Source organism: Onychostoma macrolepis, chromosome 14, assembly GCF_012432095.1.
Source record: "Onychostoma macrolepis isolate SWU-2019 chromosome 14, ASM1243209v1, whole genome shotgun sequence".
Taxonomy (NCBI): Eukaryota; Metazoa; Chordata; class Actinopteri; order Cypriniformes; family Cyprinidae; genus Onychostoma; species Onychostoma macrolepis.
In genome coordinates, this window is record NC_081168.1 from 19,494,810 (window position 1) to 19,508,325 (window position 13,516).

A 13,516-nucleotide genomic window follows, 5' to 3' on the forward strand; every position below is an offset into this window, starting at 1 on the left:
AATAACTTTTTAGAAAACTTACCAACCACAAGCTTTTGAATGGTAGTGTACATGTAATCTCTTCAGCAAATATTTGTTTTTAAATTGGAGGCTTTTATTGTATGTTTTTGTTTTAGTTTTTAAATATTTTATTCTGCAATTCTACTGTATATATATATATATATCACATGCTTGCCTATATTATCAGCATCATGCACAGTTCACAGACTAATATGATATTATGCCAAAATATGCACATAATAATAAAAAAAAAAAACTTTCAATTCAGTTTGTCTTCATATTGGAGAAAATCCAAGGTGAAGTCTGTTCGAACACATCTGAAGAAACATTGTCCTTTTTTTCCCCATTTTATTACTTTAAAAAACAGGATACATATGAAATCATAAATATAAAAATCAAACAAATCAACAAAAACTTAGTTCCATGTTACAAACACCTTTACTGCAGGTAAGAGCTAATAGCTAATATCACACCAGAGGAGTAAACTGATGTATTGCCTATCCATGACTGTATCCGATAACAGAATCGGCCTATTCCCCCGTGTGACACAAACAGAAGCACAGTTTCCCAAAATGAAGAGAAATAGACTCACAATCTCATCTCGAAAAAAAATAAAAACAGTGGCTTGTCGCATAATAAAGCTATTGTTCTATCAGTGTTAAGTCACATGTATTCTAATGCCAAACAGTTCACGTTCCTACAAAAATGGCTCATTGTTTTAAAGAGTTAGAAAAGTCCCAGGTCAGGAGCATGCAGGTCGTGTGTATGTGTGGGTGTGTGTGTGTGTGTGTGTGTGTATACAGTGGTTATGGGTTTACTAGCTTGCCTCTAAGCACAGCTCGTCTGTCTCTTTCTAATACACACTGACAGGACTAGAGAAGTCACGGCTGTTACTGAGATGCTTTCAGTGATTTAGAGAAAGAAGAAAAAGGCTGTGAACAAAAACAAAAGCCAACCGGTTTTCCACCAGGTAGCACAAGAGAGAGTTCGTGCACTTCTTACATTTCCTTTTGTGCACATTTGGCAATATAAAGTGGAGTTGTTAGCCAAAGCCGATGTCTGAGGCCAAAAAGATCCTGTTCCAATGAATACGACACAGGAGTCCATTAAAAAAAAAAAAAAAACACCTTCGCAGGCAGTAAATGCCCATTGTAAGGTCAGTTTTCCGGTCCAAATCCCTAAGTTCAAACACTTTAAGTCCAAAAAACTGATCTTAGCTGATCTTAGTTCAGCATTAAAAGATGTATCTCACAAAACCTTTTGTTTTTGTTTTTTTGCATAAACAAAACATTTTTAGATTTCTTTTTGCATTGTTGACACTATTATAAAAAAAATAAGCACAATCATCATTACTGCATTGTAGTGTATATGTACTGTAATAAATATATATATATATATATATATATATATATATATATATATATATTTATTATGCTGTTAAATTAAATTACATAAATATTGTTCAATTACACAAATTATTTTAGAATAATAATAGGCAAAAAAAAATTGTTTTAAAATAATTACAGTAATGAAAATTACGCACATTTCCCTTCAGATTTTCATGAAAATAATGTCACAATTACAAATAACCTTAATGGTTCTAATTTTCTTTATGCAAAATATTTTTTTCTTTTGACTTTGGGGTGACGTTTTTGTGAGATTCACCCTAAAAGGCAAGTTCCACCATTCATCTTTAAAACACAACCTACTTGTTCAGTCATCAAGTTTATGTTACCTGATAAAACTGTGGGTTGCGTAACCAGAAACTGCAACGTCAAGCATTTAAAAGACAATTTTGTTGACAGAGAAGATTTTCTTTAAACATTTATGAAACATCTCTATATTGAATGCGCTATAAGACGATTTGAACTATAAATGTTTTACAGCTATCATTAATTCATCTCTGTGTTTAATGTATGCCATCTTAGTGCAATATTTAACATGCTTTCAGCATAAGTTTTGTGTGGCAAATGTTAAATCTCTTAAGATTTTTTTTCTTAATCCATGCTCTTAATATCTCATAGGTACACTGTGTTCATTTCTGAACCCTCCCAAAAAAATCTCCTCATTTTAAGACAATTAACAACATTTCCCTCCAATGCAAGACATGAAAACATGAAATAAAAATGATAAAGAAAAAAACTATTCCTCAGTCAATATTTATCAATATGTAACATGACGTTCAAAACATCCATACAAAAACTGCACACATCAATTTTGCTAAATCTGACATTTGTTAGAAAACAAAATCAATAGACTGCAGATTCCTCTGTGCGTGAATAAATTCTATATATTCTCCTCAGCCAGACTGAACACACTCTGGCATTCCATGGGTTAGTTAAATTACTGTGAATGGTTAATCTTTTTAAGGCTTATGAGCTGTTTCTGTTCTGCACTCAACTAGTCTATGTAATCCAGCAGGGGGCGACATTCACTTGATTGGTTAAGGCAAAATACAAGTTTCATGTGACTCTCCTCTTCCACTGCACTGTCTAGCAGAAAATAAAACTATGTTGCCTTTCAAGATACTTTGCATGAGTAGGAAGACTTAAGTTTGATGCGGATATTAAAGTCGGTGCCCCTAGACGTCTTGCTAGATATAGTCCAAACTCTCCATTGGTTGCAAAGAATCAAAGCGAAAGAGAACAAACGTTGTGCTGTAAAGACAACTACATAAAAGCTAAGATTAGCACATATCGCCCCCAAAAAGAAAAGGCAACATTCCGCCATTCCCCCACCCCCTAAAGGTTGGATGAAGAATCGCACCCAAGGAGAGATCAGTGCTTTATGCTGTGGATCAACATCATAGATGCTCTTGCACTTAATTTCTGTTGAGTGAGGCAAAGTCGTGTTACTTTAACAACCAAAGACAACGTCCAAGCCACGTCGCAGCACCAGAATTGCCCCGCTGCTGATTTATGAACAGGAGTAGCCTTGTGTTTCTTTGAAAGATGAATTGTTTTGAATTAGCTCTGAAGATAAACCATTCCTAGGTACACATCAAAGGTTTGGAATTATTAAAATTTTACATTTTTGGAAAGAATCTCTTATTCTCACCAAGGCTGCTTTTATTTGATTAAAAATACATGAAACAGTAATACCGTAAAATATTACTAAAGTTTTATTCCTGTAATGCACAGCTGAATTTTCAGCATCATTACTCCCGTCTTCAGTGTCACATGATCCTTCAGAAATCATTCTAATATGCTGATTTGGTGCTCATTATTATTAATGCTGAATAGAGTTTTTGCTGCTTCATATTTTTGTGGAAACTGAGATACACTACTATACAAAAGGTTTGAATTAGAAAAAAATTATTAGATTAAAAAAAAAATTGAATAAATGCTGTTCTTTTGAACATTCTATTTATCAATCAAGAAACTTGGTAAAATGTAACCATGGTTTCCTCAACAAAATTAAGCAGCACAAGTGTTTTCAACATTGATAATAATAATAAATGTTTCCTGAACATCAAATCAGCATATTAGAATGATTTATAACAGATCATGTGACACTGAAGACTGGAATAGTGATGCTGAAAATTCATCATAAGAATAAATTATATTTTTCAAATAGAGAACAGTTCTTTTTAATTGTAATAAATTACAATATTACTGTTTTTACTATATTTTATTTATCAAATAAATGCAGCCTTGGTGAGCAAAAGAGACTTCTTCCAAAAAATAAATAATAATTATAACCATTCCAATCGTCTTGTAGTGTAACTGAACTGTCATTGTTTGTTTCATTTGTGGTTTGTATGTGCTTTTTGTTGTAATGTCACTCATACTCATAGTTACAGCAACTGTGGATTGTAATCGAAAACTATTAATGTCTTCCTCCCAGTTTAAGGTAACCAGACCCAGTTTCTATCAGCACTAACAGTCACAGCAGGAAAATTGGACTTTTACAGTAACTAAAATTTTACAGTAAACTAAAATTACTACCATTGGAGGGAAACCAACCAACCAACTTTTTTACACACAAGTGAAATGCAAGGACAAGGCCCTCATTTTCAGGCATGGTAACGTTATTTTAGTAAAATAACACAACCGAGCATTTTTTTTCTTTTCTGAAAATTAAGAAATAAAAAGCATAGATGCTTCATTATTTGAATTGAATGAAACAAAAAGAACAAGTGCTGCACTGCAGTATGTGGGTTTCTCAAAAACGCAAAGAAAACCAATTAAAAAAAGGTTTGTTATGAAAAATTGACATAATAAAAACAGTGATTCTAGACATTATTAATACTGTGTTTCACTAGATGGCAACTGGGTTTTTTTTTTTAGTCTTATAAAAAGGACATCACTACGAAAAATGCATCAGGCTTTTTAAAATATGCAGCGCTCCAATATAAAGTGCTTCATTACATTGTTATTTCATTTTTTACAGTTTCTTATTAAAATATTGTATTCCCTGGAGTGAAACCATAGTAAACATGTTACACATTGGTAAAAATAAACATTTTGGAATGTCTTTAAAAAGTCCCATGGGCTGATTTTGGTCAAGCAGAGCTTGTCCCGGGAGCCTACAGGAAAGAAACACGTTATTAGTCTTATTTACTCCAAAACAAACAAACCAACAACCAATCAACTGATCTGGAGGAGTTAGTCCACTTCATCAATTTCAAGCAGCAGAATGCCAAAAAAAAAAAAAAAAATGGGTTAAAAACCATAAAACTGCATAGCAATAAAGCAGGTGTGAGAAACATGCATATCCATGCATATGGAGAGGTTATGATGGATGTTAAAGGCTGTCTTGAAACCAGATTCTCAGCCCTAAAACACATCCAACACTATTCATAGTAACAGAATTTCAGGAACATGGAGAGTATATGGGTAGTTGACAAATGTGCACTTTTAAAATGACCATGAACTTCTAAAGCAACTGCATGTAGTTTTGTGTATTTTTGTGACTTTAGAGTCCCCTACAGCTGAGTGGAATTATAGTTGTAATTATAGTGGATAACCAAACACGTCCATTTGTTGCTGCCATAAAACAATCCACCGTTTCCACAGAATTTCATTTCCCCACTCACCAAACTTTCATACTCCTATAACAGACATTTGTGGGAGAGCATGGGAAAGAAACAGACGCCTTCCATGTTATTTCAAGTCAGTGTACCATCTAAATGATTTCAAGATTTAAAAAAAAAAAAAAACATACATACAGTTGCTTTAACAACATGAGTATGTTTTAAAATTGACATGCATTGTGCAAGGAAAAGTGTATATTTAGTTCACGTAAAAATACAGTTCACCCAAAAACAATCCAATGAAAGTCAATGGGATCCAAAGGAACACTGGAGCCCAATTTGCACACAAGAAGTATTCTTGCAGCTTCATAACATTACGGTTGATGTCACATTGACTATTTTAATGATGTCCTTACTACTTTTCTGGGCCTTGAACGTGTCAGTTGTGTTGCTGTCTGTGCAGGGTCAGAAAGCTCTTGGATTTAATCAAAAATATCTTAATTTGTGTTCTGAAGATGAATGAAGGTCTTATGGGTTTGGAATGGCATGGGGGGGGGGCATGAATGGTCAATTAGTGAGTGATCAGGGTCAGATGGTTTTCTTTAAAACTGACTAGTCATCCTACAATACACCCGACTAGTCAATTTGAGGAATGTCACACAGAAATGATTAACATTTCATGTCAACAACCCATATACTGTACAGTCTGTCCTAATATTATGCTACCAAACAAACTGTGTTGTTCCTGACCCACTTATCATTTTGATAGTGAAACTGCACAATTTGCCATTGTTTATCCAGAAAGTAAGGAGTTTTGTGGTCATCAATAATTTGCTAATTGAGAGTTGTGGAAAATATGACCATCAGCGTGAGAGATAATGTCTTTCCTTTTCTCCACTCATCTTGTTTTTCCAGCTTGGAAGTTTCAATTATCTTTCCTTCAAATAGCAACATGGTGATTTTAAGGCAATGGATATATAAGAACAGTTTATAGCTGCCATATGAGTTCAAGACAGTCAATTATAAAAAGAAGAGGCAAGAATGGAATGAAAAAAAAAAAAAAAGATGAAAAAATAATAATCCACAGATAGAAAAATAGAAGTTCATGCTCTGTTAGTGCGATGCATAGAAAGGATAGATGGATGAAGGAGGTGTGGAAGCATTAGTCAGCATGCAGCAGCAGCCACCGGTGTGTTCTGGAGCAATGTGACCAGGAAGAAGAGGGTGGAGGTGGGCAGGCAGACAGACAGGAAGATGATCATGTCTTGCGTGAGGCAGAGAACCAGTGTGTGCTCCGACAGGGCCCAGTCCATCAGCACACACAGCAGCAGGTAATACAGGTGGAACTCCTGCAAGGCCTGCCACTCCGCCCCTGCCACGCCCACGTCACCACTCACCATGGCCTTAACCTCCGTCAACTCTACCTCTTCCTTGGGACGGGCGCGCTTGCTGCGCCCCCGCTCCTCCATCGCCATTGACTTCCTGCTGTTCTCCACAAACTCCTGCAGGAGAGGAAAGTAATAAATCAAACTATAGACCCGTACACCTGCTTCCTAGAGGCTGTTGTCACACTAGGTTTGATTTCTCAGTCTGAAACCCACTATCTTCTGCCACAGTATGTTTGGGTGAACGTGCAAATCATATTTCACCCCAAAATAAAAAAAAAAGTAATAAAAGATTATTATCTTATGTAAGAATCATTAAGACCTTTAAATGATAATAAAGCATGTTTTATTCCCAAATTGTCATTACTGTAACGTGAAAATAAAATCTGCAATTACAGACATTCTGGCAGAAAAAAATATTGCAGATTAATATTTTATATTTACATATACACACACATTTTTTTAATTTTTACTGTGATTTTTAATCACTATAAATTAAAGGCAAACAAAACATACTACCGACGTGTATACATTCACATATATGTATGTGTAAATTAGATGCATAAATATCCACTGAAAATAATTGTAATTATTCTTTAATTAAAAACATCCAAAATGTAAAACATCTGGATGCATTATCTTATAACAATTTGGGGGAATATAACAACTATTTAAATATTATTGAAATGCAAAAGCAAATGCAATGGTCTTAAAATGTGTCTAAATGGATTTAAAACTTTAAAAAAAAAAAAAATGTCTGTTTGATGCAAGATGCCTTGCACGAAATGCTTACAGTAATATATCTTATTTGGAAAATCTCAGAAATGTTGTTTTTAGCAGTTTTTTTTAATTATTTTTTAAGTAATTCTTTAAAAGCATTTACACTGGAAACAAAATATTGGTGTAGAAAAATTACAAATTAATTACAAAGAAATGGCAAGTAACACACTGAATTAAATGTGTAATACATTTTCGAAGTAGAAATAGTATTATCTTGTAAAACACACCAATATCTTTGTTTTATTATTATAATCTTGATTTATTACGAATCATTTTTTTCTGTTAACCTTAAGGAATGATGATTTTGCAAAATAAATGTGTCACCAATAGCAGATCACTTCTAGATGATCACTTTCATAACAACTGCAAATTCTATTCCACATTCCTTCCACCAGAAGACCATTTTCAAGCAGACTAGGGTACAGTTCCTCAGCGTGCAGTTGGAAAAACGAAAACGTGCTGAAATGGTGCCAGTAAGTGTCGACTGAACAGATATTTTTACCCAAAGCAGCTCTGAGAAAGAAAGCAGTTGACACGTTCCAAAGTCTGTTGCTGTGCTACAACCTTTACTGCTAGCGACTTTGCATTTCTGAGGGGCCGTGATTCTGTGCAGCACCTCAAGGCTCAAGCCTTCTCCTTTGATATCTCAAAGCTGTTGGCTACACGATTTGGCTGACTATGTGAAAAGTAGAAAGCAGCTTTATAAGAGCGCATAAGAAACCAGCCTTGTGTGAGTTTTTTCCCCTTGAAAAATCAACGAGCTTTTCAAAACAAAAGTTGAAAGTTGTCCAAAGAGAATATCTGGGACACCATCTGAATCTTAAAATATTAACGTATCCAGGCCAGCAGAGAGCCTGCATTCAAAAGACGAACCAAGCTACAACACAAAACAGAAACGTGACTCAGATGGCAAGTGCGCTCTCAACACTGAGACTATTTATGGTGTTCTGATCCAACAACAGACAGAAGGAGAGAATTGCACAGATAGTCTGCAACCTTCTCTTCAGCGGTGACTCACCATCAGGGCCTTGTCCATGTAGAACTCCCTCCCAGGTGTGCCGTTGTTGTATTTGGTGTCGATGGCAAAGCAGAGGAAGAGCACGTCCACCACGATCTCGAAGATGGACAGGAAGCAGTGTGCCACCAGGAACGCAAACAGACACACGATGATGAGCGGCAGGACCCACTCGGTGTAATCTCTCTGATAGTTCAGCGCTAACACCCCAGTGAACGCCGTGCACGTCACGATCAGGATCTGCACGGGGATAAATATGCAAATGCTCAATTATTGGGTATAAAAACATGTAGAATAAACATGCAGAAAAGTCGAGCACAGCATGGGATGCTGATGCATCTTTTAGGCTTCTTAACTAGTTCATCCATCAAGGCTTCCTTGGTAATCCAGCTTCATAAATAAAATGGTGAAGTAGCTTAACTGTTTAAATTGTGTTAAGATAGGTATACTAGTCGAGGCACACCTGCACAACCAGCATAAACCAGTTTGAACTACCATGAATATTTATGCTGGTCTAAACGTTGTTTATTTTTTAGGCTTTTAGTGCATGTCTGTTAGCTTAAAGGACACAACAACTGACAAATTAAAAATTTAGTAATTGTGGTTGAAACAAGCTAAAATGTAGCAAAATATGAAAAAAAAAAAAAAAACATTTTCACAAAAGGTTTTTAAACTATCTTCAACAGAAAATCTAAAACTAAATCTGGCCTCACTTTATAAAAAAATCTTTTCATATGAGTCAACTGAATTAAAAAAGGAGTTCAAGAATAATTACAAACTTGCAATAAATAATGGTTTTGCTGGAAACTGCACTCTGAAGTCTATTGGCAATTAATAATTAAAAATAAAAATGTAGAAAAATAATTTTAAAAAAAGACACATTAAAATATACCATTAAAATGTTTTGGGGCAAGTAAGATTTTTTTTTTTTAAATAAATTAATACTTTTATTCAGAAATAATGACATTACATTGACCAAAAATTATATTTTAAAGACATTTAAGTATTTTATGGAGTTTTAAGCAGTCTCTAATGCTCACCAAGGCTGCATTTATTTGTTTAAAAATACATTAGAAACAGTAATACTGTAAAATCAATACTCCGGTCTTCAGTGTCACATGATCCTTCATAAATCATTCTAATATGCTGATTTGGTTCTCAAGAAACTTTTCTCATTATTAATATTGAAGAGCTTTTGCTGCTTCATACTTCTGTGGAAACTATGATACACTACTATACGAAATGTTTGGATAAGAGAAAATAAAGGGGAATAAATTAATAAATGCTGTTATTTTTAACTTCATATTCATCAATCAAGAAGCTTGAAAAAACATATCATGGTTTCCACAATAAAATTAGTGTTTCAACATTGATAATAATAAGAAATGTTTCTTGAGCAGCTAATCAGCATATTAGAATGATTTCTGAAGGATCATGTGACACTGAAGACTGGCGTAATGATGCTGAAAAATCAGCTTTGCATCACAGGAATAAATTACATTTTAAAATCAATTAAAATAGAAAACAGTTATTTTAAATTGCAATAATAGTTCACAGTATTACTGTTTTTATTGTATTTTAATCAAATAAATGCAGCCTTGAAAATAAAATCTTACTGACTCCAAAACAGTACAGTTGAACAGTAGTGTATGTCAACACACAAAACAAAACTCCACTATTCAAATAACAGTTTAGCTGGCTGCCTTTATCTTTTTTTAAACACTTGACGACCACTATCAAAACTTATCTGTCCTTCACCTTGCCCAGAAAGAGAACAAAATCTCCAACGGTGTTGATGGTTGCCACCCTAAGAGCGTTTTCCACCAGGATCATGAAGGCATCGCGGGCCGAGGTGCAGAAACTGGTGCTGTTTATGGCCGTCGCCGCATATGCATTCTAGAAACAGATCGCAAGAATTAATACATCACACAAAAAGAGCTACAATTTGCACAGTACGAGTTATCCATTGACTAACCCACCTGATTCAAATAATTGAGGCACTTCTCCAGACACCACAGACAGCAGATACAGGCCTTCAGCATGCAGCGTGCACAAGCGTTTTCCTGGAACACAATCAGAACGAGCGCAAACGTTTTCCACACTGCATGTCTGATGCACATTTGTGAGCCTTTTGCTTAATGCTCCAAATCTGCCTCTATAAAGCTGGCACTGTTATCTATTAGAGTTCATTATATTCCCAAGATCCCCAGCCATATATCAAGTAAATGATACGTCACCTAAATGAAACCCAAGAGGACAGTAATAAATAGCTTTCAGCATTAACTTCAAAAGATACCCACCCAACACACCAAGATAATACCAAAATAAGTACGTAGAAGAACATTTTCAGACAAGTAAAGTAATGATCACCTGACTGTGGATTCAAAAAGCAAAAGCCAATTCAATATATTTTTCCACTTAGCTTTTAGCCATTGCATTGTTCTTAAAAACGGCAAGTCGAAATTGAGCCTATTTACTTTAGTGATTTTATTGTGCATTATTTATCAGTAAACACCATTCTAAAGAAAATATGTTTATTTAAAAAATATATATTTTTTTTTTATTTATTATTTCTTGAAATAAAATAAAACAAAATAGAAAAACGAATTTTATTTTAACCTGAAGTATTAAAATAACTAAAACTAATAAATAAAAACTATAAAGACATTAAAAAAACTGATAAAAATGACAAAACACAAAAATTACTAACCATAAAAACAAAAACAAAAATCATTCAAAATATTGAAAACTCTCAACCATAAAAACATTTAAATACAAAACCCATATTTAGCATATAACACTAGCATAATACTCATAAAAAAGTCATAATATTACTTAATAGTGCATGTAATTGTCCCAAAAACACTACATAAGAACTTTCCTGTCATAAGGAAAACTGTATGCCATAAGCATGAATATTCATGACGTCAGTTAAGATTCTTGCAACGAGAGAGATTTGCAATTTAGATCCAACAACCCAAGGACACGTCAAGCGAGCTGCCTCCCTACCTTTCCTTTGAGTTGGTTGTGGATGTACATGAGAATGAGGCGTGGGATCTTGACGAGGGTGATGATGAAGGAGCCCTTGGCCACAGTGCCCAGGTGATACCGCACCAGCCGCAGCACTGATGACAGGATGGGCGTCACCGGGAGTTTGGTTTTGTCCCTGCATGGATATGAAATTAATTACTGCAAAAAAAATGCAGTCTTCTTTCAAGGTTGCAACTGTGAGCTATTTCAAGAACAACTTCATGAATACAGGATTAGTTGAAGACAAGTACAATTATAGGCTTATAGTTCAGCCAAAAATAAAAATTTGCTAAAAGTGTAGTCACCCTCAGGCCATCCAAGATGTAGATGAGTTTGTGTCTTCATCGGAGCAAATTTGGATAAATTTAGCATCACATCACTTGTTCACCAATGGATGCTCTACAGTGAATGGGTGCCGTCAGAATGAGAGTCCAAACAGCTGATAAAAACATCACAATAATACATAAGTAATCCAGACGACTCCAGTCGTCATATTTTAGCCTGAAGCAACGGTTTAAAGTTAATATGTCCAAATGATGGATTCATCACAAACATAAAGACAATAATTGATAAACTGGAGTTGTGTGGATTATTGTGATGTTTTTATCAGCTGTTTGACTCTCATTCTGACGGCACCCATTCACTGCAGAGGATCCATTGGTGAACAAGTGATGTAATGCTACATTTTTGCAAATCTGTTCTGATGAAAAAACAAACTCATCTACATCTTGGATGGCCTGAGGGTGAGTATATTTTTAGCAAATTTTCATTTTGGGTGAATTATTTCTTTAAGCAAACTCAAGCAGAGAGAAATGTTGAAAGTGTCACAACTTCATGAAAATCAACCAACAAGGGACTTAATTATAGCCGTCTCTGCATTTTAAAATGTAATCAAAGGAAATATTTTCAAATATCATCAAAATATATTACCCACATCACCAAGAAAAGTGGTATTTGAGAGCATTTTCACTAAAAATACAGACCTTGTGAAATAGTAGGTTACCACAGCACCGGCTACGGTCATCTGCTGACAAGCCAGGATGAACTCACTGATCCAGATCAGTCCCACTGCATGGTACCAGGTCATGTACTTCAGTGCTCCTGTGAGCCTGAACTCAACCAGGCCAGTATCCTCATTCTTCTCCGGGTTCCCTGTGGACACGAGTGTACAAGCTGCAGCCTGAGATTTTTTGCTTTTAAAGAGCTTTCTTCAATAGTAACACACATTTAAAATGAGAACGAGATGCCCATGCAAAGTCGGTTAATTTGTGCTGCAGTACGTAAATTTCCTACATTATCTGTACTAAATGACTTGAACAGAATACTATTTTAAGGCTTATACACATTACGTCTGAGAAAAATGCAAAGCAAAGCAATTCCTAAAGTTATATTAATATTTCCTTTTGCACATCTGTATTTCAAAGTATGCATTCTTAAGTTATTTAAGGGACATCCAAATATAATTACATGATGAGTGATAACAGACTGCTTTTAAACTGAAATACCAAACTTAATATCTTGAATGTGTTTCCTGACATGAAATCAGACATTATGATGTACAGTGTTAGGATTGATAACTTTTTACGTTTAAAACCTGGCAAAGAATGTATTGTGAGGGGAAAAAAAGAAAACAAAAAGAAAAACATAAATCAGAACAAAAGAAAAAATACATCAATAAAATATTTTAAAAAATGAAATAAAAGAAAACAGAACAAAATAAAATAATAAAAATATAAACCAAAAATTATTCAAATGATCAAACTGTTCCATGCATCCGAATGCACTATTGTGTTCATTTTGCACTCAAAAAGCACATCCATTATAGAACGTGCAATTGTGAAGTTAGTTGTTTAAGAGATATTTCAACCAAAAATAATGAGAAGTCTGAAATCATTTACCCATCAAGTCATGACTTTCTTTCTTCAATAAAAACAAAATGAAGAAGTTAAACAAAATTAATGCTGTTTTTCTCCATACATTGAAAGCAGACTTTGATAAACAATAGTGGAACAAATAAAGTTTGGAACAAAATAAGGGGATGTAACTGAAGAAAGAAGTTTCTAATTCTTTTTTTTTTTTTTTTAAACCCACAGGAATCTTCATCTCACCAGTGGTGCCGAGGAAGAGGAGGACCATGATCCAGTAGACCCAAAACAGAGAAAGAGCGAGGAACGTGCAGAAGGGCTGCAGTGCCAACAGCGGCAGGTGGATAAACACTTTTCCCGCCACGTGGAACAGGGCGATGGTCAGAGCCACCCTCTTCCTCATAAACAACATCAGAAGCAACAAAATTCCCTGCAGGAGCAGAAAAATGGAAATTAGCAGCATGAC

At 34.7% G+C, this 13,516-nt stretch overlaps 2 protein-coding genes across 13 annotated transcripts in view; one reads left to right on the top strand and one right to left on the bottom strand.

The window, feature by feature from the left end:
* The window catches only part of tbc1d2 (TBC1 domain family, member 2), a 39,124-nt gene extending 25,715 nt beyond the window's left edge, over positions 1-13,409 (top strand). For 5 of the 6 annotated variants that reach the window (XM_058798803.1, XM_058798799.1, XM_058798801.1 and 2 more), the window contains one exon: positions 13,279-13,409. In XM_058798803.1, coding sequence (XP_058654786.1) covers positions 13,279-13,323 — 45 coding nt within the window. In that variant the 3' untranslated portion in view covers positions 13,324-13,409. Of the gene's footprint in view, positions 1-5,890; positions 6,024-13,278 lie in introns of those variants that run through there. The other variant, XM_058798800.1, reaches the window with a different exon arrangement.
* Positions 2,144-13,516, bottom strand: part of slc44a1b (solute carrier family 44 member 1b) — a 28,657-nt gene continuing 17,284 nt past the window's right edge. For 5 of the 7 annotated variants that reach the window (XM_058798809.1, XM_058798811.1, XM_058798813.1 and 2 more), the window contains 7 exons: positions 13,294-13,480; positions 12,169-12,337; positions 11,165-11,321; positions 10,135-10,218; positions 9,914-10,051; positions 8,159-8,395; positions 2,144-6,477 (listed from right to left, as the gene is read on the bottom strand). In XM_058798809.1, the coding sequence (XP_058654792.1) occupies positions 6,142-6,477; positions 8,159-8,395; positions 9,914-10,051; positions 10,135-10,218; positions 11,165-11,321; positions 12,169-12,337; positions 13,294-13,480 (1,308 nt within the window). In that variant the 3' untranslated portion in view covers positions 2,144-6,141. The remainder of the gene's footprint in view (positions 6,478-8,158; positions 8,396-9,913; positions 10,052-10,134; positions 10,219-11,164; positions 11,322-12,168; positions 12,338-13,293; positions 13,481-13,516) is intronic. The other 2 variants (XM_058798814.1, XM_058798815.1) reach the window with 2 other exon arrangements.